The 24,361-nt window shown below is 51.3% G+C and overlaps 1 protein-coding gene and 1 non-coding gene across 5 annotated transcripts in view; one reads left to right on the top strand and one right to left on the bottom strand.

The window, feature by feature from the left end:
• Positions 1-24,361, bottom strand: part of SLC6A9 (solute carrier family 6 member 9) — a 107,691-nt gene that overhangs the window by 16,107 nt on the left and 67,223 nt on the right. For 3 of the 4 annotated variants that reach the window (XM_078605512.1, XM_078605514.1, XM_078605513.1), the window contains exons 3-7: positions 19,318-19,483; positions 6,720-6,851; positions 4,224-4,406; positions 3,269-3,389; positions 1,284-1,416 (exon numbers count right to left, since the gene is read on the bottom strand). In XM_078605512.1, the coding sequence (XP_078461638.1) occupies positions 1,284-1,416; positions 3,269-3,389; positions 4,224-4,406; positions 6,720-6,851; positions 19,318-19,483 (735 nt within the window). The remainder of the gene's footprint in view (positions 1-1,283; positions 1,417-3,268; positions 3,390-4,223; positions 4,407-6,719; positions 6,852-19,317; positions 19,484-24,361) is intronic. The other variant, XM_078605515.1, reaches the window with a different exon arrangement.
• On the top strand, positions 215-286 carry TRNAQ-CUG (transfer RNA glutamine (anticodon CUG)). The gene has a single exon. It is a non-coding gene; the product is annotated as a tRNA-Gln (tRNA).

Raw genomic sequence — 24,361 nt, 5'->3', positions numbered from 1 at the left:
AGTTTGAGACTGGGTGGCGCACACCATACGCACGCCAGACCACCTTTGTCTCCCCCGTGCTGATGTTGACTTTTGCGTTGACCGAGTGGCGAGCGATCGATTGCACTTTGACCGACTGCGAATGCAAGCTCTAGCTGGATTTGAACCTGGTGGACAGTTCGGATGGGTCTGGGATGCGACCAAGAGTCAACTTAGTGAGTGGCCCCAGTGTGGAGGTTCCATGGTGTAATGGTTAGCACTCAGGACTCTGAATCCTGCGATCCGAGTTCAAATCTCGGTGGGACCTTGGAGTAATATTTTGTAAGTGTTTTGCATGGATATTTTTTTTTTATTGCAATTCATTATATTGAGTGAAATAAAAGCAATCGTTTGTGCATACATCTGAGGTCTCTAAAATTAGTTATCGATCAAAATGAGCTGCTTCTGTGCGAATGTGCACGTGCCGTTACGTATCGTGCTGGTGGTGATAACAGGTTGCACTTGCAGAGGTGGTCAGGAGATGGCAGTACTGTACATAAAATGTATTCCTGAATCCATCTGTGCGGAGTTTGAGTGTTGTCTGCCTCGCATGCATGCTGGGTTTTCTCCGGGGTCTCCCTTTTTCCCTCCCTCACGAAGCCAAACCCTCATTAATGCAATTTTCCAAACATCCCAATGGAGCAGCAGCACCCTCCTGAAAACGAATCTTGAGACTCGGTGAGACTTTCCTGGATAAATAAATTGCATTGTTGCTGTTCATAATCAACGTTTTTTGGGTTTAGATCGCGTTATTTTTACTGATTGGCCGTGTCGGGTGGTGGAGGGTTACGACACATTTATAAATAACGCGATCTAAACCCAAAAACGTTGATTATGAATAATATTGGTTGCGAAAGCCTACGTGTTAAATTGTTGCTGTTGTTATATATACATATATATATATATTTTTTACATTATTCGCCAACACATATGTTAACATGTTGGTACCACGTGAGCTTTTCATAGATAAAGAAAGGGCCTCGAAGTATGATTACAAGATTCCTAAAACTCAGAAATTACTTTGGAGAGTGGCGGATGGGGAAGGGGGGCGGGGGGCTGTTGTGGTGGGGGGGGGGGGGGTTATGGATTGTGGGGGGGCAGCAGAGAACGGTGAATCATTGCATGCCTCACTATGTATGTACATTGAACTTCTTTCACACCGTACATAGCCAACCGTCCGAATCGGAGGTGCGGGGGAAATGACCAAGCGGAGCGGAGGAGGAAGCGGAGGGTGGCGGCAGTAGGCAGTGGGGTTCAAAGGTCACCTTGCCGGAAGATTTGATTCCCTTGATGAGGCAGAGGAAGACGACGACCCAGGACAGGGCGAGACATCCTAGCAGCGGCAGGCGAACCTCACCAAACTCTCCGATGCTGTCCGACAGACGGAGGACATAGTACCTGGCAAGGATGGGGGGGTGGGGGGGGGCACACAGGACAAGAGGTGGAGAGTGAGGGTTATGGTCAGGGCTGGGTTTAGGGTGCAGATGGATATTCTTAGATTTTTTTCAGTCAAGTCACGTAGATGAAAAATTTAAATTAATAAAAGTAAAATAAAAAATAAAATAAAAATCACGACGTTTCGGAGGCAACACAAGCTTCCGTCTTCAGGTGGACCCGTCACAGCACGATAGCTGTATCAAGTAAGAGAAATTCCAAGAAAACATATTCTTAGGTTTTTTTCGGTAAAGTCACGTAGGTAAAACATAAAAATTAATGAAAATAAAATAAAATAAAAATCACGCAGAAGACCCTTGCAGTCACGAAAGCTTCAAATCTAGAATCCAAGAAACCAGTTCTTGTATATATACTGGTTGAGAGTGCTGTGACGGTTCCACCTGAAGACGGAAGCTTGTGTTGCCTCCGAAACGTCGTGATTTTTATTTTATTTTACTTTTATTAATTTTATTTTTTTATCTACGTGACTTTACCGAAAAAAACCTAAGAATATAAATCCTTGCAGTCACGAAAGGTTAAAATCTAGAATTCAGATGGATAGTTGGGCAGATAGGCAGGAGTGGCTACGAGCTGGATGAATGGAGAGACTGATGGACAGACGTACCCTCAGACAGACTGACAAGATAGAGCAGATAATCGAGAAAAAGAATAGTGGCAGACTAAATGGATGAGTAGATTGAGAGACAGGAACATATCGAGACAGATAATACAGAGACGTAGATCGGGGTGTAATGTACGAACCATGGCGAGTGATATCTAAACCAGCCATAAGTCCCCGCTTATAGTAAGGGTCAGGGTGAGGGTTACGGCTAAGGGTCGTGAGTCACTGCGATCTCTTACAGAACTGACGTGGGGTGGGCGGGGCGGTGCTACTTTGTGAAGATTGAGGTTATTGTCAGCACTGGTGTTAGAGCTATAGTTCGGGTTAAAATTAGTGCTCGGAGCTAAAAGCTCGGGTGCTGGAGGCTAACTGCCAGAGGCTAGGATTAGAGTTAAGATTCGGGTCCTGAGCAGGGTGTTCCAGACGTTCCTGGCGGCCGGGGACAGTAAACCAGGCGGAGTTTCCTTATTCATTACGGGCAAAAGCCAGTCCCGGTGTGGGGCACGCTGTGTCCGTCTGTATTTTGAACTTCGTTCACAGTGTCACGTAGCCAACCGTGCTCATCGTGCGAGGCCCCGACGCAAATCGCCTCTCTTGCCCTCCTGCCTGGTCCTGAGGGCGACCCTGGTTCTCGCAGTGCGAGGCTCTAGCTCTATCAGCCGGAGGCTCTAGCAGCGAGCAGCGAGCATTAGCCTCCAGCAGCTCGAGCGAGGCTCTAGCAGATAGAGGCTCACTCGAGCATCGAGCCGCGGTCTGCCAAACTATCCATCTCAGTTCTAGATTTGAAGCTTTCGTGACTGCAAGGATCCATACTCTTAGTTTTTTCGGTAAAGTTACGTAGGTAAAAAATGAAATTAAAAATAATAAAATTAAAATAATAATAAATCACGACGTTTCGGAGGCAACACAAGTCTCCGTCATCAGGTGTGATACAGCAAATCTGGCTGTGACGGTCCCACCTGATACAGCAAATCTAGCTGTGACGGTCCACCTGATAAAGCAAATCTGGCTGTGATGGTCCCACCTGATGACGGAGACTTGTGTTGCCTCCGAAACGTCGTGATTTTTTTTCATTTTATTTTTATTAATTTAAATTTCATTTTTTTACCTACGTGACTTTACCGAAAAAACTAAGAGTATGTATCCATCTCAGCGCAGCGGGGGGCTCGGAGCTCAACGAATGCCGCAACTCACTTCCAGTACTCGGAGCTGGGGCTGGCGCGCACTGCCCCGTGCACCAGCTCGGACGCGTTTGCGAGGATCGCGTTGGCGGGGCCCATCTCGACCTCCGGGACGCGGCTCGTGTTGGCCGTGCCTGTGGGACGCAGCGGGGCGACGGGCAGAGGGTGACAAATACTCTTTGAGATTGGGGGGGGGGCGGTGGGGAGAAAAGTGAATCTCCAAAAAAAGCTGAGAGTGCGAGGTTACTGCACGGGCAGAGCACAGGGACGCGGGTTCGCCAATCGCGGCCGACGACCCTGCGGCAGTCCGGCCGCGGTGACCTTGACCTCGCTCTCTCTCTCGTCGATGGACTTTGTCGGAGTAGCTTCCACTGTGCGGGGGTCACCAAATGCACTCCATGAAATCTGAATTCCAGGTATGATGCAACGCGTCTGAAGTACTGACCCCCTGAATTACGGAAACCCCCTTCATCACCAAACCCCTAAATGACAGATGCTCTCAATATCGGCACCCCCCCAACCCAATCCCTCCCCCCCCCACCGGCCCCCCACATCTACAGCTGAATCTCTCCATCAACTGGAATCCGATCTAATTCCGGTTGATGCTTTCTGGCGGGGTGGGGCGGGGGCGAGGGGGGAGGGGGCGGCGAGGGGGGCGGGGGGAGCGGGGGGGCGGGGCGGGGGGGCGGGGCGGGGTGGGGGCGAGGGGGGGGCTGGGGGAGCGGGGAGGCGGCGAGGGGGGCAAGGTGGGGGCGAGGGGGGGCGACGAGGGGGGCAAGTTGGGGCCAGGGGGGGGCGGCGAGGGTGGCTGGGGGAACGGGGCGGCGGCGAGGAGGGCAGGGTGGGGGCGAGGGGGGGGCGGCGAGGGGGGGGCGGGGGTAACGGGGGGGCGGCGAGGGGGGCAAGGTGGGGGGCGAGGGGGGGGGGCGGCGAGGGGGGCGGGGGGGGGGCCGCGCCCGGCCACTCGCCGTTGAGGAGTGCCACGGGGTCGTAGACGCTGGTGCACTTCTCCGTGTTCCACGGGTTCCCGCAGAACGTCCAGGGCAGCGACTGCGTGAGCGACGCGAAGAAGTAGTAGAAGGAGATGCAGATGACCACGTTGTAGTAGATGCCGATGTAGCTGGAGACGACCATCATGCCGTACCCGACGCCTGCCGCCGGGAAGAGAACGGAGGGAAGGGTGGAGGCGACACGCGGAAAACCACCACTACTGTTATTATTATTGTTGTTGTTATGATTGTTCTTACCTACCAGGTAAGGCCCACTGAGCTGGACAGCTCTTTTTTCAGAAGCGACCTGGCCACCAACGGGAGCTCACTGAAGTGGCTCATCGCGTGCACATTCGTAGCGGCAAAATACTCCTAAACGCGTGACATGGATTCTAAATGTGCAGGGGGAAAAACCGGAGGACCTGGAAAAAAAGTGGGGGGAGGGGTAGGGGTGGAGGGTGGAGTGAGCGGTAGTGGTGGGGGGAGCGGTCGTGGTGGGGGGAGCGATAGTGGTGGGGGTGGGGGGAGCGGTAGTGGTGGGGAGTGGGGGGAGTGGTAGTGATGGGGGGAGTGGTAGTGGTGGGGGGTAGATTAGGCCGAGAGCGGTTGGCGGCACAAGCAACAGCGGTGTTGTCCATCACCACCACCATCACCACTACCACCATCACCACCATCACCACCACCACCATCACCACTACCACCATCACCACCATCACCACCATCACCACCACCACCATCACCACCATCACCACCATCACCACCATCACCACCATCACCACCACCATCAGGAGCGAGTGTTCACTGGCACTGCGCTGGCAGTGGTCGGGGTGTGCGGACGACATTTCTCGCGCGACCTCCTGTTTCGAGGATGGCCCCGATGGCTCCTGATGAACGAGCCGTGCTCTTCCTCTCTCTCTCTCGTCCCAGTGCTTCCCTCTCCTTCGGCCGCTCTTGTTCCTCGGTGGTTTCGAGCAACAGCCGCGACTTCACGTTCGGGGTGGCCCGTGAGCGGGATGATTGCGTCAGGGGTAGCGCGTGACTTAGCGTGGGGGCTAGGGGGTACGTGGCGTCTCGCACCCCCCCCCCCCCCAGTGGCCGAAGCTACGAGTTGGGGCCCCCTTGACAACCACCACGAGGTACGTTTTCAACAACAACAACAACAAACAGCGTGAAAGCTAAAGCGCCCCTACAACGTTAAATGTTCGAGACCGTGAGTGTAACGATGATGTGGTTAGGCGAGAGGAGCTGCGATATATAATAATAGTCTGGGTGCGACCGTGCGAGATCAATCGAATATTCGGTGCCCCACGTGAACGATTGCCGCACCGCCTGAGCCGAGAACGTCGTCACGACGCCACTGGATGCGTCGCTGCCAGAGGTCACAAACGGGTTTTGATTCCTTACCCGTACCCGGCCGCACCAGGGTCGCAATTGGGTACCCGTTCCCTATCCGTACCCGTACCCTACCCGAAATGAGTGACAAACGGTTACTCACCAGTGACTCACGGCCTACCCGTACCCGTACCCAGCCGCACCAGGGTCGCAAACGGGTACCCGTACCCGGCCAGGTACGGGTAGCCGGGTATCGGGTAGGGTACGGGAATCTGGTACCCGGTTGCGACCTCTGGTCACTGCTGTGATGATGCCCTCCCCTCCGCTCCCCTCCCTCCTTCGTAGTCGTGAGTCGGGGACGCCGAATGGTCGTTGTCCGTGCCACGGTCCCTTGTGGGTGGCCACCACAGCCTAACACACATCTTCACCCGGACGATGCTCTGCTCCCCACGGTGTAAAGTGCTTGGCGAAGTGCAGTCCCCAACTCATACCTCTCTATTCTTTGACTGAAACAAAGCCCCGTATACACCATTGGAATCTCATTTGCCAGAAGAAAAAATATGATAATTGTTTTTTTACCCTTTTATCTGGCAACAAAACTGACACCTTTTCTTACAAGGAGTCATGTTTGCATAGACCACAATACCTGCAGTCATAATGCAAAAAAAAACATACGTGTCGCTGCGTGAACATACAGAGAGGTGAATGTTTGTTCATGCAGACAGGTGACTGCATGTTGGGTACAGCTGTCAACAGGTCAGTGCATGCGGGTTTGGGGAGTGGTAATGCAACGGTTAGCGCGCTGCGCTACCCCTAGGTCGACTCAGCATGAAACAAGTACTCGGTGCTGTGTGTGAACAAGGCCACGCGGGTGACAATATTACTGGCCACCCACCCCCTCGTGTGCCGTGCCGGCCTTCATAGGTGCTCGCTAATGATACTTGCTCCCTGCATCCTGTTAAGGCTATACGGGGAATCTTTGTCAAGGTGATTGTACAGATGATTGTATGCGTTTGCAGGTAAATGCACACAGTTTTGAACAAGAGGACATCCGTCATCCGTGCAGGTGAGTGCACGCCCTGCACACAGGTTTGCACACGTGAGTGTGTGTGGCACAGGTGCGTGCGACGTGCGAGCGCGTGCCTTTGAAGAGCGGGTTGACCTTCCAGACGCCCAGGCAGCCGAGGCTGGCGAACTGGCCGAAGGAGAGCTCCAGGAAGAAGAGAGGGATCCCGCAGAACACGAGCATGATGAAGTACGGGAACATGAACGCTCCTGCAGCGCGCACCGCCGGTCCCGGGGAGAGGGTGGGGGCGACAGGGAGGGGAGGGGGCGGCAGGAGGAGAGGACATCGCTCAGTCACTTCCCGTGCAGCTCACATGTCTGGGATTACATCGAGAGGCAAGAAGCGACACTCGCCGGCAAGGGACGACGTGGGACCGCGGGTGTCCAGGTTAGGCCCCGTGTAGAGCACCCCCCTCCCCCATCTCTCTCTCTCTCTCTAGCGAGCTCGCGAGCTCTTCCCCCTTGCGCTGTGCGCGGTCATCCGACTCAGCTGCTGAAGGCGTCGCCACGCGATGGTGCGTGGCGACGGCATGGAGAGTTGAAATAGCCCGACACGCGGCCCGACCCGAGAAGCCACACACGCTTGGATGACGGCGGGCGGGATGAGTCGTCGGAAAGGGGTGATGGCCGCTGGTCAACATCGTTTTACGGTTTGGCAACCCAAGGAGACTTGTGGAGGGCTTAATCCAGCAGCGGATGGATCACGGCTCATGCGGGTCTGTCCTCCGTCACTTAAAAAAAATGCTTCATCTAGCAGTGGACAAACGATGGCTCGTGATGGCAGGCCATGGCAACAGTCAGCCAGCCCTCCATGCCACCACCTGGCCATTAGCCTTGACTCTGACCCTGACCCAAACCCATCCATGTGGATCGCGCATCGCTCACTGAGCCAGGCGTGGTGCTGCACGCCTCTGTGACCTATGTACCAGAGGTCGCAATCGGGTACCCGATACCCGTACCCGACCCGATACCCGGCTACCCGTACTCGGCCGAGTATCAGGTACGGGTACCCGTACCCGGCCGGGTACGGGTACCCGTTTGCGACCCTGGTGCGGCCGGGTATGGGTACGGGTAAGGAATCAAAACCCGTTTGCGACCTCTGCTATGTACTGGACTGGATGTGTGTTGAACGTCTTTCGCACCGTACGTAGCCAACCATGCTAATCGGAGGTGGGGGTGGGGGGAGTAATCGGAGGTGCGGGGAGAAACACTTTGGAGGTGAGGGTTGGTGGATCATGCAGAGATTCGTGAAAACGCCCCGAGCTGATGTAGCCGAGAGGTGGCAGTACAGCAAGTAGGTTCATTAACCTGCGTTGTATGTTGGAAAGCTGCTATCCCCTCGCACGCGCAGTGGGTTTCCTTCCACAAGAAGCTAAATGCGAATTATTTAAAATTAACATTGGCCAATCTTCATCACCACTTTTTATTAACTTTTTTATTTTACCGGGAAAGGTCACCCTGAGCTATGTAGCTCTTTTTTTAGACGCGACCTGGCCACAAATGGTAGCTTAACGAAGTGGCTTATCACGTGGAAATGTATCGCAGCCAAATACCCTAAACGCGTGATGTTGATTCTAACAGTGGAGGGAAAAACTGGAGGACCCGGAGAAAAATCCACGCGACAACGAGGAGAGAGATCACGCAAACTCTAGATATACAGCAGCAGGCGTCAGGGTCGGGATCGAACCAATACACCTCCTGCATACCAGGCGATGTAGTTCACATCTCCTAGCCACCGTGGCACCCTCCTGAACGTGAGTTCTGATATTCAGTGACACTTTGCTGGATAAATAAATCCCATTGTTCGTGTTGTTGTTGTTGCTGCTGCTGCTGCTGTATATGACATTGACCATGTTGGTGCCGGAAAAAAAATAAGAAGCTTTATTATATATTTATTTAATTGATTGACATTGTGACTTATGCTGTAATTAAATGAAATTGCTGATTCGGTGCGTTGATGCATTATGAATGGAGATAAGGCCGTGCTGGCTATAATATTTGAAACAGGATATTAAATATTCATAGAGGACCGTATTACTGGGTTTTATTGCCATATTTTAACTGAATTTTTAAAAGTCAAATCAAACTGGCTTCCCACCCCGCTCCATCCTCCTCCAGCGAGCGTCGGGATAGGCTCATGACCATGGCGGAAGCGAGTAAAATCCATACGAGTCCCCACAAATTGGTATTCACTTCAAAGGGATTCTGGGCCGAGTCAATTTCTGAGTGGGGTTCAAACCCGCAACTTCTTTAACGCGAGTTGATTTGTTCCAACCGCTGTACCACCTCGCCACATATACAACAACATCACCACAATGACTATTTTTGTCATCGTTATTATTTACAGTATCGCTCTAGCTTCATCAGCCTTCATCTACCCACTGCTGGATGAAGGCCTACAGCCGAGCCGCTGCCGGCCCTCACTGTCCTGTGATGTCGCAAATCATCAAGATCACTTGATGGGCAACCTAGTTAGACTTGTTAGGCTAGTTATACTAGTTAGACTGGTTAGACTGGTTAGACTGGATTTGAAGCTTTCGTGACTGCAAGTATTCATATTCTTGATATAAGAAGGGGGCCTGTCCTGCCCCCCCCCTCAACCAGTATATATATGTAGTGCTGATACGCGCTGGGTGTATGTCGTGTGCCAGCGCGTATGTACGGGTGTGTGTGTGGTGACGCGCGCTGACGGGGAGGAGCAGGCGTCAGTGCGCGGGTGGGGGTAGTGCTGCTGATTGGCTGTGTGCCGGTGACGCGCCCAGAGGGAGTGATCGGGTAGCAGCGCGGTGTGATTGGTCGGGGAGTGGAAACACGCGCTGAGCGGAACCGGATCGTAGGGATAGCGCGTGGGGATTGGGTAACTGAGGAGCGGTGCCGACGTTGAGGTCCGCATCCGCTCCGTCTCCCGGGAAGAAGGGGTATATAAGGTGATGCACAGAGGAGCAGGGGGAGAAGTGGAACCATCTAAGAATGAAGACGAAGGTGCAGAGATAGAGCCCGGAGAGGAGAGTAATGGAGAGCAATGGAGAGTAATGGAGAGTAGAGGAGAGTAAGGTATAAGTGTGTAGCCAGCGAGAGAGAACGGTCTACACGAGCTGAGTAATGTATAGTGTGTAGCCAGCGAGAGAGAACGGTCTACACGAGCCGAGTATGCATACGGTGTAGCCAGAGAGAGAGGAAGGTCTACACGAGCCGAGTATGCATACGGTGTAGCCAGAGAGAGAGATGCAAAGTCTACACGAGGCGAGTGGAGAGTGTAGCAGAGGCGCAGAGTCTACACGAGGCGAGAGAGGAGTGTAGCCGAGGCGCGGAGTCTACACGAGGCACAGAGAGCCGGCAGCACAGAATCCAGAGTCAAGAGAAGCGCATTGTGAAGAAGAGAGGCCACGTGTTGTATTGTTACAAGTCAAGATTTAATAAAAGAAGTGTGTTCCCGTCAAGGAGTTTCCTGCCGTCATTTTCCAATACTTCATATACGGGGTAGTACCTCTTGGAATCTCTCATTTGCTTGATACAGCAAGCGTGCTGTGACGGTTCCACCTGAAGACGGAAGCTTGTGTTGCCTCCGAAACGTCGTGATTTTAGTTTTATTTTACTTTTATTAATTTTCATTTTTTACCTCCGTGACTTTACCGAAAAAACCCTAAGAATATGGTTAGACTGGTTATACTGGTTAGACTAGTTAGACTGGTTAGACTAGTTAGACTGTTAGACTAGTTAGACTAGTTATACTAGTTAGACTGGTTAGACTAGTTAGACTGGTTAGACTGGTTGGACTAGTTAGACTGGTTGGACTAGTTAGACTGGTTAGACTGGTTAGACTAGTTATACTTGTTATACTGGTTAGACTGGTTATACTGGTTATACTGGTTAGACTAGTTGGACTGTTTAGGCTGGTTAGACTAGTTAGACTGGTTAGACTAGTTATACTAGTTAGACTGGTTATACTAGTTACACTAGTTATACTAGTTAGACTGGTTAGACTAGTTATACTAGTTAGACAGGTTAGACTTGTTAGACTAGTTAGACTGGTTAGACTAGTTAGACTGGTTAGACTGGTTAGTGAGCCAATCTAACAAATCAGTGAGCTTGAAATCGCGCTTGTGCACAGCAGCTAGATTCTAGCTCCTACGCGCAAGCCGATTTCATCGCTCCATCTTCGTAGCGGACGTACCCGCTGCATCCTGTGCAAGCCCGTTCACTTTGACATACGCCGTTTGTGCAAATAGATATGTTACTTTTAATTATGAAGTATATCACTGCTGTTTGCATGGGCGTTCGAGTGTCACGATGCATCGATTAATCATTTTGATCATTGATACACCCATTGCCATTTGAATTTACGACGTCAAATTCGCCTTCACGACGATATTAGTTGTGTCTAAGGATTGTGCCCATGCGACCCGAACTATGCACCGCAGCGTGTAACCCCGCTGTGGTCCGCGCTTCTTCAACGGAGGAGGAGGAACAGCGGCTGCACGACCCGAATATCTCCCTCTCTCCGCTGAAGCCCTCTCCTCATGGCCACCAGCAGCAGCAGCAGAACCTCCCTGCCATACGCAATCATCGAGTAGCCTATAGGCCATGTTAGTCTATGGAACATTTCAAGTATATGGGCAATGTTAATCCTATAGGCAATGTTAGTCTATGGGACATTTCAAGTATATGGGCAATGTTCAGCCTATGGGACATTTCAAGTATATGGGCAATGTTCAGCCTATAGGCAATGTTAGTCTATGGGACATTTCAAGTATATGGGCAATGTTCAGCCTATGGGACATTTCAAGTCTATGGGCAATGTTCAGCCTATAGGCAATGTTAGTCTATGGGGCATTTCAAGTATATGGGCAATGTTCAGCCTATGGGACATTTCAAGTCTATGGGCAATGTTCAGCCTATAGGAAATGTTAGTCTATGGGACATTTCAAGTATATGGGCAATGTTCAGCCTATAGGAAATGTTAGTCTATGGGACATTTCAAGTATATGGGCAATGTTCAGCCTATGGGCAATGTTTGTCTATGGGGCATTTCAAGTATATGGGCAATGTTCAGCCTATGGGCAATGTTAGTATATGGGACATTTCAAGTATATGGGCAATGTTCAGCCTATAGGCAATGTTAGTCTATGGGACATTTCAAGTTTATGGGCAATGTTCAGCCTATAGGCAATGTTAGTCTATGGGACATTTCAAGTATATGGGCAATGTTCAGTCCATGGGCAATGTTAGTCTATAAGCAATATGAGTCCATGGGCAATGTTAGTCTATAAGCAATGTGAGTCCATGGGCAATGTTAGTCTACGGACCCATAAAATAAACCACTGTAGTCTCTCGCTCCTTCAACGTCGGAGGAACAGCAACACGACACGAACTTTCTCTCTCTGCTGTGAAGCCATCGAGCGCCTGAGCCCCATTGCTGCTGCTGCTGACATCGCCATCATGCGCGAGAAGAGAATGCAACTGCGATCGACAATTACTGTGGACTCGTGCATTGCGCCGTGCGTGATTGGTTCATGTGACCCTCGGTAAGTGACGACAATTATTTGGCGAAGCAGCTGCTCCTGCTGCTGCTGCTGCGTTGGCAGTGGTGCACGAGCACGGTTGACAACAACCACAACTCGACACATTCATCCGCGAACAACGCGATGGCCTTAACATGGCCGTAGACATGCAATACGTGGCCGACGTTTCGGGCAATGGCCCTTGTTATTTAATTGCTTATTTTATATCGGGAAGAAGGGCCCTTTGTCCGAGACGTTGTCTACCACTGTGTGTATATATATATAGTTACAGTAAAACCTTGGATTGCGAGTAACTTGGTCTGCGAGTGTTTTGCAAGACGAGCAAATTTTTTAAATAAATATTAATTTGATAAACGAGCGAGGTCTTGAAATACGAGTAGTACGCGTATACGCTTTGTCTGCCGAGCGTCACGTGATCACAACTGACACACGAGTGCTTTGGATTACAAACACGTTTCCGGACCGAATTATGCTCGCAATCCAAGGTTTTACTGTGCTTTGAAAAGAAAGGCTCGGTTATTGCATCGAATCGCAAATCTGAAGCACGACAATCTACAGAATCGTCGGCTGCTCACTCCCAATGTAATCGTTGACTGCGCCCCATGAGCTGAGCAGGTGAAGGGACATTGCAATCTCGGAAGCGTAAATGACCGTACTGCACACATCCATCCCTCTCTATGATACACTGCACCGAGCCACGTGACGAGTCAAAACAAACACAGGCTAACAACAATAATAATAATACGATACAAAAGCAGAAACACAACACACACTCACAAACAAGAGCCGCAGTGTAGTCCAATCTGACCTAATTACGTGGGCAGCCTCTGGCAGTCGTAAAAAGAGAAACGTGATCACGGTATTGAACTCATGCCCAAAGACTCGTGGGTCCCCTGCTGCTGCTGCTGCTGCTGCTGCTGCCACCCTCCGCCTCCACGTACATTCACCACCACCACAACCACCACCACCGCCACCACCGCCGCCCATCAGCCACGATCTATCCACTGCTGGACCGAGGCCTCCCCAAAACGTCGACACGTCTTACGGCCCTGCGATGCGACACTCCATCTATGCTCCCGAATTTTTTTCTCCGATTTCATCGCTCCATCTCCGCAACAGATGTCCTCTCGGAACACGTTCCACCCTCTTGGCTAAGATATCCCAGTTAACATGCCAACGTTGGCCCGACGTTCCATGTTCAGTGGGATGCGGTGGTCAGTCCTGAACAACAACCGCCAAGAACACGTTTATTAATAGTCCACGTGACATCCATTCCCCGTGTCCGTCCTCCAATTCGGCGGCTCCCCACCCCGCGGTCTGTGGACCGCTGAAGCTACTCAACGCCACGGGAAATACTCCGCGAATCAGTTGCAGATACTACAAAGAAGGGCCATTGCCCGAAACGTCGGCTACTGTATTTCATACGTTTCCTTTAAAGGCCACACACGGTGGTGGTGTTTTTGACGAGTGCACGGAGTCATCTGTTGATTCTGCTGGAGCACGGCTGCCAACGCAGTAAGCGGCATCGCTAAATAACTTTGTGGCAGCTACGCGATGATTTTCTTTCTCACGAAAGTCCAGATTTTACTATCCCTGCACGAATGTATTTGAGGGATCTGCGAATATATTTGAGGGTTGGTAGCCTCACCAGGGTTCCAACAAAGCTGCGATCCAAAGCTCCGAAACCACGTTGCCGCTCCTCCTCCTTTCGTCTCTCAGTGAACTTCAAACCTTGCGCCTTTCCTTACTTCCTCGGGAACCCTTCAGCTCTCGCTCCGCTTTCTCTGCCAATGTCCGTGTGTGTTTCCGGATCCGCACGGTCACGGGCAGGCGATGAATATTCACCGCTTCCCGACACTAGCGCAGGGTTCAGAAAGCCACGTACACGGCCGTGTTTAACGTTCCCGACTCTGCGTGCGTGTTTCATGTCTGTAACTCGTGTGTGTGCATGCGTTTAAATGTCTGTAACTCGTGTTTCGTCGTGTTTGTGACGTCCAGATCACAGCACCGGCAATCAATGCACTTCTACGACGAGCGATGAAAGTGCTCGTTTCGAAATGGGGTCAACGATGGTGGTAACTGGACGGCTTGGGGAGTTCATAACGACCGTGTGAAAGAATCACTCACTGAGCACGCACCGATGAAAGCCTGGGTTTGAAACCAGGTTACAGCTGCCGGCGAGTGAATCGCCTTCTCGAGTGCGCAGCGAGTTTAATGGTCTCAGGCTCGGCCACCGATGCATCACGACAACAAAAACAACAACGATCTTCTTGAACTTTGGATTGTTGTTTCATTCTGAATTTTTTTTTTTTAAAGTTAAAATTTCATAGACTATAACTTCCAGCAACTTGAAAAAAAAACATTCGGTGAGGACATTGGCTCTGATGATGATGATGACAATGATGGCGTAAGAGGGTTAAGCCACCCCCCCCCCCCCGTTACGTTGGGACCCCTTTTCTCCCACAAACCCCATGCATGTTCCAGGGTTGGGCGGTGGTGGTGGGGGGGGTAATGGGATAAGGAGATGCGGTGACAAGAGCTGGAGGCGGAGGGCAGGGGGAGAAGGTGGGGGGGGGCAGATCCGGGGCTGGCGCTGACCCCCTCTCAGAAGGCAGAGAGATTCATTGACTTTGCCCGGCCTATACATTTCATCAATTAGCGCGCCGTGAATCGGGCCCTTTGTGCCGGTGACTTTGCTCGGGACGATAAATTTTTTAGTATAAACCACGGGAAGGTTTCGCAAAGTGCGCGCTGCCGTGTGGGATGGTTCCCTCATTATTGCGATTCTATTTTTTTTTCGTAAATCCAAGAGGGGGGGGGGGGCGGCTGACCCGCGAGACAGCTCGCAACGAGACGCGTCCGCACACACAGATCCCTCTTCGTGTCGATTGTTTTTGTCCCTCTTCGTGACCCCCACCCCCAACCCCTTCCTCCCCCCCCCTCCGCCCCCCCCCCAAGCCATTCCTCCTTCACCTCTTCTCCTTCCTCTGCCGGCCGGAATTAGCATATTCATACATCGTAGCTTTGTGCGTGTGGCCAGATTAATTCTGTGAAATGTAAATTCCCCCTTTCTCTTCCGACGACACGCAGAGCGCGGCCGACCCGCTCATGCGTACGTGCCTGAATTTCGTTGGCCGTGTTTTTGTGTGTGTGTGTTGCGTGTGTGTTGTGGTGTGTGTGTGTGTTGCGTGTGTGTTGTGGTGTGTGTGTGTGTTGCGTGTGTGTTGTGGTGTGTGTGTGCGTGTGTTGTGTGGTGTGTGTGTGTGTCGTTGCTCTTGTTCCTTTGACTTTTACGCATTAATGACGAGCCGCTAAGCCGCCGGAACGCGAGAGGTGGGGTAAAGAAGCGTTAAAAAAAACAACACCCGAGGGAGCGGGGGGCCATCTCCGCAACGACGACGGCGAAAAGGGCAACGTCAGGAAGGAATAAAGCATCCGCGCGCATTTGGGGAACACTTTGCACGAGTATTTAACCATCCGCGATGAAGGCTGCTAACGCGGCAGCTGCCAGGACGCAAAGTTGCGTCTGTCTTATTTGCCAAAATAAAAAAAATAATAATAATAATACAGCTCATTCTCGCCCTGGAGAGAGTGTCTCTGAGCCGAGAAACCTCCGAGCAAATTGGCCGCTTTTCAATCGGGGGGGAAATGTGGGGGGGGGGGGGGGTTGGAGGCCCAAACAGCAAAACAAAGTTTACTGGACACATTTATTCGGGTTGGATTTCACCTTCTGCCTCTGTACACCCTGTCCAACATCACGCCCTGGCCTCCCACCTCTGGGTGAAAAACTGTAAAAGTAACAAATGTATTATATGATATCTCTCTCTCTCTTCCCTCTTTTCCGGGTTCCGTCGGCGTTGCAGATTCCCCGTTCTTTGTGCGAAGCATCTTGGGGTATGGCAGCCACATCTTGACGTCTCACGAACACAACTCATCTGCCACGGGAGACGGAGAGCCGTGAAATCGGATCGGAGCTGCGCGGATGGATTGTGTTGCGACGCGAATCCGGGAGAGATAGCGACCGTGGCTCTTGGTGAGGCCTTCATCCAGCAGTGGATAGAACATGTCTGCGATTGCAACTGCTGCTGCTGCTGATGATGATGGACTGGAACGTCGTACTAGCGTTTGTTGTTTTTCGCGACTGTGGCTGTCGTGGGGTCCGTATACCCCCCCCCACTCCACCTACCCCACAATTTTCAAATACGGCTCAGAGTTACCCACGCAGATTTTGGAGCGAGAGAGAAACAAAAATGTCCTGGCGATTTAGAGCCCCGTGGTTGTTTCCCCCCCTCCCCTTTCAACGCCGCGGCGACGATGTGAAAGACACGCCGCTTGCGCCGACGACGAACAACTTTAGAATACGCGGCGGCGCACGGATGGCACGTGAGCTCGGGCACTGAGTCACGAGGGCACAGGAGTTTGTGTAAATGTAGCATGACTGTCATTCCGTAGCAGAGGTCGCAAACGGGTTTTGATTCCTTACCCGTACCCGGCCGCACCAGAGTCGCAAACGGGTACCCGTACCCGGCCGTACCCGTACCCTACCCGTACCCGGCCAGGTACGGGTAGGGTACGGGTATCGGGTACCCGATTGCGACCTCTGGGATGAAGCCATGTTGCAGGCGCGGGTGGGTTGATTCTAGGAACTTGAATTGTGAGAAGAGACAAGACGTTGGGAAATGAGTGACAAACGGTGACTCACCAGTGACTCACGGTCTACCCGTACCCGTACCCGGCCACACCAGGGTCGCAAACGGCTACCCGTACCCGTACCCGGCCAGGTACGGGTAGCCGGGTATCGGGTAGGGTACGAGTATCGGGTACCCGGTTGCGACCTCTGTTCCGTAGGAACCGTTATGAAATTGGGGGGTGGCGGGGGCGGGGGTGGGGCGTGCGCTGCTGATAGGAGATCATCAAATCCTAAAGTAAACTTAAACTATAAACTACTTTTGCATTTTACCAGGTCAGGCCCTCTGAGCTCCACTGTATCGCTCTTTTTCAGAAGCGACCCGGCCACCAACAAAAGCTCAACGGAGTGGCTTCTTCTCATCGTGTGGACATTTACAGCGGCCAAACACTCTGAACGCGTCGTGATGTTGAGTCTAAATGTGGAGGGAAAACCCAGGGAGAGAGAGAGACACGCAAACTCCAAATATACAGCAGCAGGCGTCAGGGTTGGGATCGAGCCCACGACCTCCTGTGTACCAGGCGAGGTAGTTAACATCTCGGCACCGAGCCTGGGTTACGGTTCCGAGCCCAACCAATCCACCCACAGCTCCAAGGCCAACCTGCAAAACTCTCAAACTAATTTTTCGTATTGCACCCTCCGTGACCCCCCACCCTCGCCCCCCACCGACTCTTGAGGATTGGACAAAGTTAATCAATAAGCGGGGTTTGAGCGGGGGACGAGGGTCCCAAACGAGGTCTGTGTTTGAACTGCGACGCCGCGCATGCCAAATGTGAAATGCGAACGTAAAGGGAAGATCCGAGTTTGGCAGCGGGACACCACGGACAGAGTGTTAGGGGGATGGGAGAGAGAACGACCCATCCAGACTCACTTGCCTATCGTTCTAGCCACACCAGCCAACAGCAGCCATGCCCCCGGCTACCACCGCACCCTAACACACTCGCCAATCAACCACAGTGTCAACACCAACCACACCAGCCAGCCAGAGCCTTGCCTTACTACCACTGCACCCTAACACACCAGCCAATCAGCGCACAGTGTCAACACCAACCACACCATCCAGCCAGAGCCTTGCCTTACTACCACCGCACCCTAACACACTCGCCAATCAGCGCACAGTGTCAACACCAACCCCACCAACCAGCCAGGGCCCTGCCTTACTACCACCGCACCCTAACACACCAGCCAATCAGCGCACAGTGTCAACACCAACCACACCAACCAGCCAGGGCCCTGCCTTACTACCACCGCACTCTAACACACTCGCCAATCAGCGCACAGTGTCAACACCAACCACACCAACCAGCCAGGGCCCTGCCTTACTACCACCGCACTCTAACACACCAGCCAATCAGCGCACAGTGTCAACACCAACCACACCAACCAGCCAGGGCCCTGCCTTACTACCACCGCACCCTAACACACCAGCCAATCAGCGCACAGTGTCAACACCAACCACACCAACCAGCCAGGGCCCTGCCTTACTACCACCGCACCCTAACACACCAGCCAATCAGCGCACAGTGTCAACACCAACCACACCAACCAGCCAGGGCCCTGCCTTACTACCACCGCACTCTAACACACCAGCCAATCAGCGCACAGTGTCAACACCAACCACACCAACCAGCCAGGGCCCTGCCTTACTACCACCGCACCCTAACACACTCGCCAACCAGACCAGTCAAACTGTAGCACGAGCACTGCTCCTAACACTGAGCATACTGACCAATCAGACCGTACCCTTAACCATCTCACCCTCTGACTAAACGAGCTAATCAAGCGCTCGTACCCACCCTATCCCTAACCCTAACTTGACCTCGAGTAGCCCCATGTCCGGTGCGTCGCCATGGCGCACTCTTCTTCACTTGCCTTGTTCCACGTTCAGTTTCTGGTGTTCACCCCGTGCCAGTGGTGAGCGCCACACAGCGGTACCGTGCGTGGTATGGTGAGGTATGTGTGGTATGGTGAGGTGGTGAGGTGTGTGTGGTATGGTGTGTGTGGTGAGGTGTGTGTGGTATGGTGTGTGTGGTGAGGTGTGTGGTATGGTGAGGTGTGTGGTGGTGAGGTGTGTGTGGTATGATGAATGTGGTGGTGAGGTGTGTGGTATGATGCGTGTGGTGGTGAGGTGTGTGGTATGATGCGTGTGGTGGTGGGGTGTGTGGTCCGGTGCGTGTGGTGGTGAGGTGTGTGTGGTATGATGCGTGTGGTGGTGAGGTGTGTGGTATGATGCGTGTGGTGGTGAGGTGGGTAGTATGATGTATGTGGTGGTGAGGTGTGTGGTATGATGCGTGCGGTGGTGAGGTGTGTGTGGTATGATGTGTGTGGTGGTGAGGTGTGTGTGGTATGATGTGTGTGGTGATGAGATGTGTGTGGTATGATGCGTGTGGTGGTGAGGTGTGTGTGGCATGGTGTTCACGTTACCTCGTGTGGTGGTGAGGTGTGTGTGGTATGGTGTTCACGTTACCTCCGCCGTTGCGGTAGCAGAGGTAGGGGAAGCGCCACACGTTCCCGAGGCCAACCGCGTAGCCGATGCTCGTGAGGATGAACTCGATTTGGTTCGACCAGTTGCCCCGTTTCGCGTTCTCATCCTGGCTCGCCACCCGGCCCTCGAGAGCCACACCACCATTCTGCTACCGCCACACCACAGCGTCACACCACAACGACACAGCGCGTCACAACACAGCGTCACGACAAAACAACACAGCGAGTCATGCCACAGCATAGCAGCACAGAGTCGCATCGCATCGTCACGCCACAACAATACAGCGTCACAAACACAGCATCACACCACAGCGTCACACCACAACGACACAGCGCGTCACAACACAGCGTCACGACAAAACAACACAGCGAGTCACGCCGCAGCATAGCAGCACAGAGTCGCATCGCATCATCACACCACAACAATACAGCGTCACAAACACAGCATCACACCACAGCATCACACCACAACGACACAGCGCGTCACGAAAAAACGTGAAACCAAAAACGTCATCCAATGTTTCTCGACTCCAGTCCGTGTAACCCGGTACAGCATGCCACGAATAGTAATCATCAGGTCCGTGCAGCGTGTGCACTCTCTCGGTTTTGCACACGAATGGAAAATGTTGGTAAGAGCACAAAAGGTGGACCGGACTGTCACGAGGACTGGGATTGAGAAATTAAAATGCAATCCGTCGGCCGATGGGCATTGTGAACCAGCGTTGGTTTAAGTTGGCAAACTGTGGGCCCGTTTCAATTTTGTGAGTCTCATCAGTTGCCAGTTAAACAAATTCCGTTTGGGTTTTTTTTTCTCCCAACGCTTTGAACATGTCAAGAGAAGTGTTGGCCTAAATATACAAAGTATTTCCGATCCGATGCGCAGACATTTAGTCATGACTGGCATCTGTTGAGGGAACAGCTGTGCTGTGATTTCATAATTTTGGGCAATCGTCCAAATATACAACACGACCCATGGCGAGTGCTTACATACTGGACGTGTGATACACAGTGCGTTGTCCAATTTCACTGACACAGTCGCAGGTAAATAGTGCAAACATGTCAACATTATGGCACTGCGTTGACAGTGGTGTATCAGCACAAATAGATTTCCACAAAAATATACAACGCTCACGTTTCATCGTTGGGTAAAATGCGTTCGTAAAATAAATTATGTTGATGTCACCTTCATTCAAGGTGTTTATCGCAGCAATAACAGTTAGCAGTAAATGTTCCTTGTTTCATTCGGACAAGGCATCACTCCGCTTGTACATTAAGACCTTGACCTCCTCCTGTTCATCTCTTAACGCTCACATCTTCTCCATAGGGCGCCACGGTGGCTAGGAGATGTTAACTACCTCGCCTGGTATACAATATCGATTTAAAGATTTCGTGACTGCAGGGAGTCATCTTCTTGGTTCTTTCGGTAAAGTCACGTAGAAGGGAAATAATAAAATAATGAAAGTAAAATAAAATAAAAATGCTCACGACGTTTCGGCCACAACACAAGCAGCCGTCCTCGGGTGAAGAAACGGAGCTGTCGGAAAGACAGCGTCCCATTATTTTATTATTTCCCTTCTACGTGACTTTACCGAAAGAACCATGAAGATGGTATACAATAGGTCGTTGGTTCGATCCCGACCCTGACGCCTGCCGTATATTTCGAGTTTGCGTGTCTCTCTCTCTCTCTCCCTGTGGTCGCGTGGATTTTTTCCCGGGTCCTCCGGTTTTCCCCTCCACATTTAGAAACATCCTTTAGAGTATTTGACTGCTGTGCATTTCCACACGATAAGCCAATTCACTGGGATATCATTTGTGACCAGGTCGCTTCTGAAAAAAATGGTTATATAGCTCAGTGAGCCTTACCTGGTAAACCAAATAGTTAAATAGTCCTCCTATTCCCTCCCTCCAACCCTCCCCTACTCTTCCCTAACCCCCAGGTGCCCTCTATCTTGGCCACCCATTCGTCAGCCCTAGCACGCTCCTGCCCTATAAAACATTTCGTGCTGGTAGCGTTTTTTAAATTACGTCAAGCGCCTTGATTTAAGGCGCTCTAAACATATAAATTAAGATCAGAGTCCCCGGCCTCTTCTTTAGCATTGAGATGTTTGTTGAACTTCTTTCGCACCGTACGTAGCCAAACCGCGCTAATCGGAAGTGCCGGGGAAAGGACAAGAAACTAAACACAAAACGCAGTTATAGAGAAAAGAGTTTTCAATATAGATTTAAAAGTGCATAGCTCCAGTGGCTTCCTAATAACTAGATGTCTGCGTTGATATGTTTGGCCAATTTCATTTAAAAAGTGATGATATCGTAGATGTATCCATCAGAGATCATCTCCAACATCTCAATTACGCGGGGGTAAGGCGAGCCACATTTTGGCGAGTGTCGCTTCTGAAGCGGAAATTGCCGTGGTAGGCTTTTGGGAATAGCAACGCACGAATGCGGTAAAAAAAATAAAAAACACTTTTCCGGGAGTTTGAAAAAAAAAGAAAGCGAATTTCGTCGTCAAAAAATTGTAAAATATTAAATACAAAGTTGGCAGCGAGAGAGCGAGCGGGCAGGCAGGCAGGCAGGCGGGCTGGCTAGCGGACAGGCTAGTGGTCGGGCGAATGAGTAGAGGTTTGTTATTGGTTTTTTTTATATCCCCGCAGTGAAATGCACAGCCACGGGCAAACGCAATAAAGAGGCATCATATAAATGAATAAACGTGGCCGCTGTAAATTAGCGGAAACGGCAGCAGCAGCAGCGAGCAGGCGGCAGGGTGCCGTGTGAGGTGGCGATGCAACTCGGAGCAGGGTAGATCGCAGCTGCGGTGGTGCTGGTGGTGGCGAGACGTGAAAAAGCCGGCCTCCCACGCACGCCACTCACTACCGCAACGATCCCCCGTTATAGCCTCAACGGCCTCCACAATCGGAAGGTCACGAGTTCAAACCTTGGCTCGGAAGTCGACTAAGCCCATAATCTCCCCCCCCCTCATTGCAGTCAATATGGCGCTGTGGTGGAGCGATGTTAACGCCCTCACCTGGTACGCAGGAGGTCGTGGGTTTGATCCCGACCCTGACGCCTGCTGCTGTTTATTTGGAGTTTACATGTTCTTCCAGTGGTCACGTGGATTTTTTTCCAGGTCCTCCGGTTTTTCCCCCCGCATTCAAAATCAATGTGCGTTTAGAGTATTTGGCTGCTATAAATTTCCACGTGACGTTAAGCCACTTCGTCGCTTCTAAAAAATAGCTATACATCTCAGTGGGCCTTATGTGGTAAATAAAATAAAAAGTGTTTTTATAACAAAATGAGCCAAAATGCTGGAGATTCAAGAACCGGGATTCCCATCACCATGCGATCCACCGACCCTGGTGATGGCCTCGTGCAGTGCACGTACGTACGTTTCCCCCGAGTTATATCCCAACGGCGCCCCATGGCATCGTGACATCAAGACGGACGGAGGCGCTTCCTACCGGGACCTTCATAGCTCATCGGATTCCTCCAGTATAAATACAGATTCTGTGACAGATACGCGGTTTTAATGTCCGGCAAAGATTGCTCATTGCAATCAAAAGCTCTTCCTTTTTCGTCTTTTAATTTTCAGCGCTAGAATTTAGCCTAATTAAGTGCATCGTCGTCATCATCATCATCACCACAATCTATGGGCAGATATCTCGCAAGTGTCCACTGCACATTTCATTAAGCACATATGAACCAAATGTAACAGGGTGGGGTTTTAAAATGTGTTTTTTTTCGTGAAGTAAATGGTGACCGGGCTAAGACAATCAATCCGCTACAATCGAGACTCTGGTACTGGTAGGAACCTCCTGGTTACACCAGCCCACAGGGGATTATTGTGTCCGTCCGTACATCGGTCGTGCATCCAAAAATGGGAGGGGTGGGGCTGGGTGGAGAGGGGAGGGTGGGGAGGGGCTGGGTGGGGAGGGGCTGGATGGGGAGGGGCTGGTCACCCCGTGGTGCCCTTAAACGTTTAACCTACTCACGCCGGCTTGTGCCCGCCCTCACAGTCGGCCATATTTGCGGAATACACCACGCCGCCGTTGACCCTGGCCATTGACCGAGCAACCCAACATTCCTACCAGCTCCCTCCGCAGGATTATTAACGAGTGATCTCAGCGGTACTGGCTCCACGTCTGAGCCAACCCGCCACCACCACCACATTTTCTTGGTTCTTTCGGTAAAGTCACGTAGAATGGAAATAATAAAATAATAAAAATAAAACATAATACAATTATTATTATGTTTTATTTTTATTATTTAAAAATAATTATTATGTTTTCTTTTTATTATTTCCATTTTACGTTACTTTACCGAAAGAACCAAGAAGATGAATCCCTGCAGTCACGAAAGCTTTAAATCGAAATTACACCACCACATTGTCGACATTTTATAATTCGCACAGGTCAGCCTGGGACACACCACAGCCTAGGTGTGTAGCCCAAGAGATAGGATCTGTGAAATTGTAATGCTTTGGTTGAAAGTGGGTTTGCCATCAGCTCTGTTCATCTATCCATCCGTTTGTCTTTAACAAGGGGCGGGGAGGAGGCAGCTGCATAATAACCCTCGTAACGATGATCCGATATGGGGGCGCCCCGTTGGCGAGATGTTAACTGCCTGGAGAAATCCTATAAGCTATGAAGCTCTTAATTCTAGATTTGAAGCTTTCGTGACTGCAAGTATTCATATTCTTAGGTTTTTCGGTAAAGTCACGTAGGTAAAAAAATCAAAATTAATAAAAGTAAAATAAAAAATTAAATAAAAATCACGACGTTTCGGAGGCAACACAAGCTTCCGTCTTCAGGTGGAACCGTCACAGCACGCTCGCTGTAATCAAGTAAATATATGAAGCTCTTGTTCACAGATGTCCAGCAGCCTGGTGTACATGAGGTCGTGGGAGCGATCCAGACCCTGATCCACGCCACCACGGGGAGAACGTGTATACTTGGAGTCTACGTGTCTCTCCCCATTTTCTCAGGTTTTTTCGGTAAAGTCACGTAGTTAAAAACATTAAAACTAATGAAAGT

Source organism: Lampetra planeri, chromosome 24 (assembly GCF_965212315.1).
Source record: "Lampetra planeri chromosome 24, kcLamPlan1.2.h2, whole genome shotgun sequence".
Taxonomy (NCBI): domain Eukaryota; kingdom Metazoa; phylum Chordata; class Hyperoartia; order Petromyzontiformes; family Petromyzontidae; genus Lampetra; species Lampetra planeri.
This window is presented reverse-complemented; position numbering and strand designations above follow the sequence as displayed.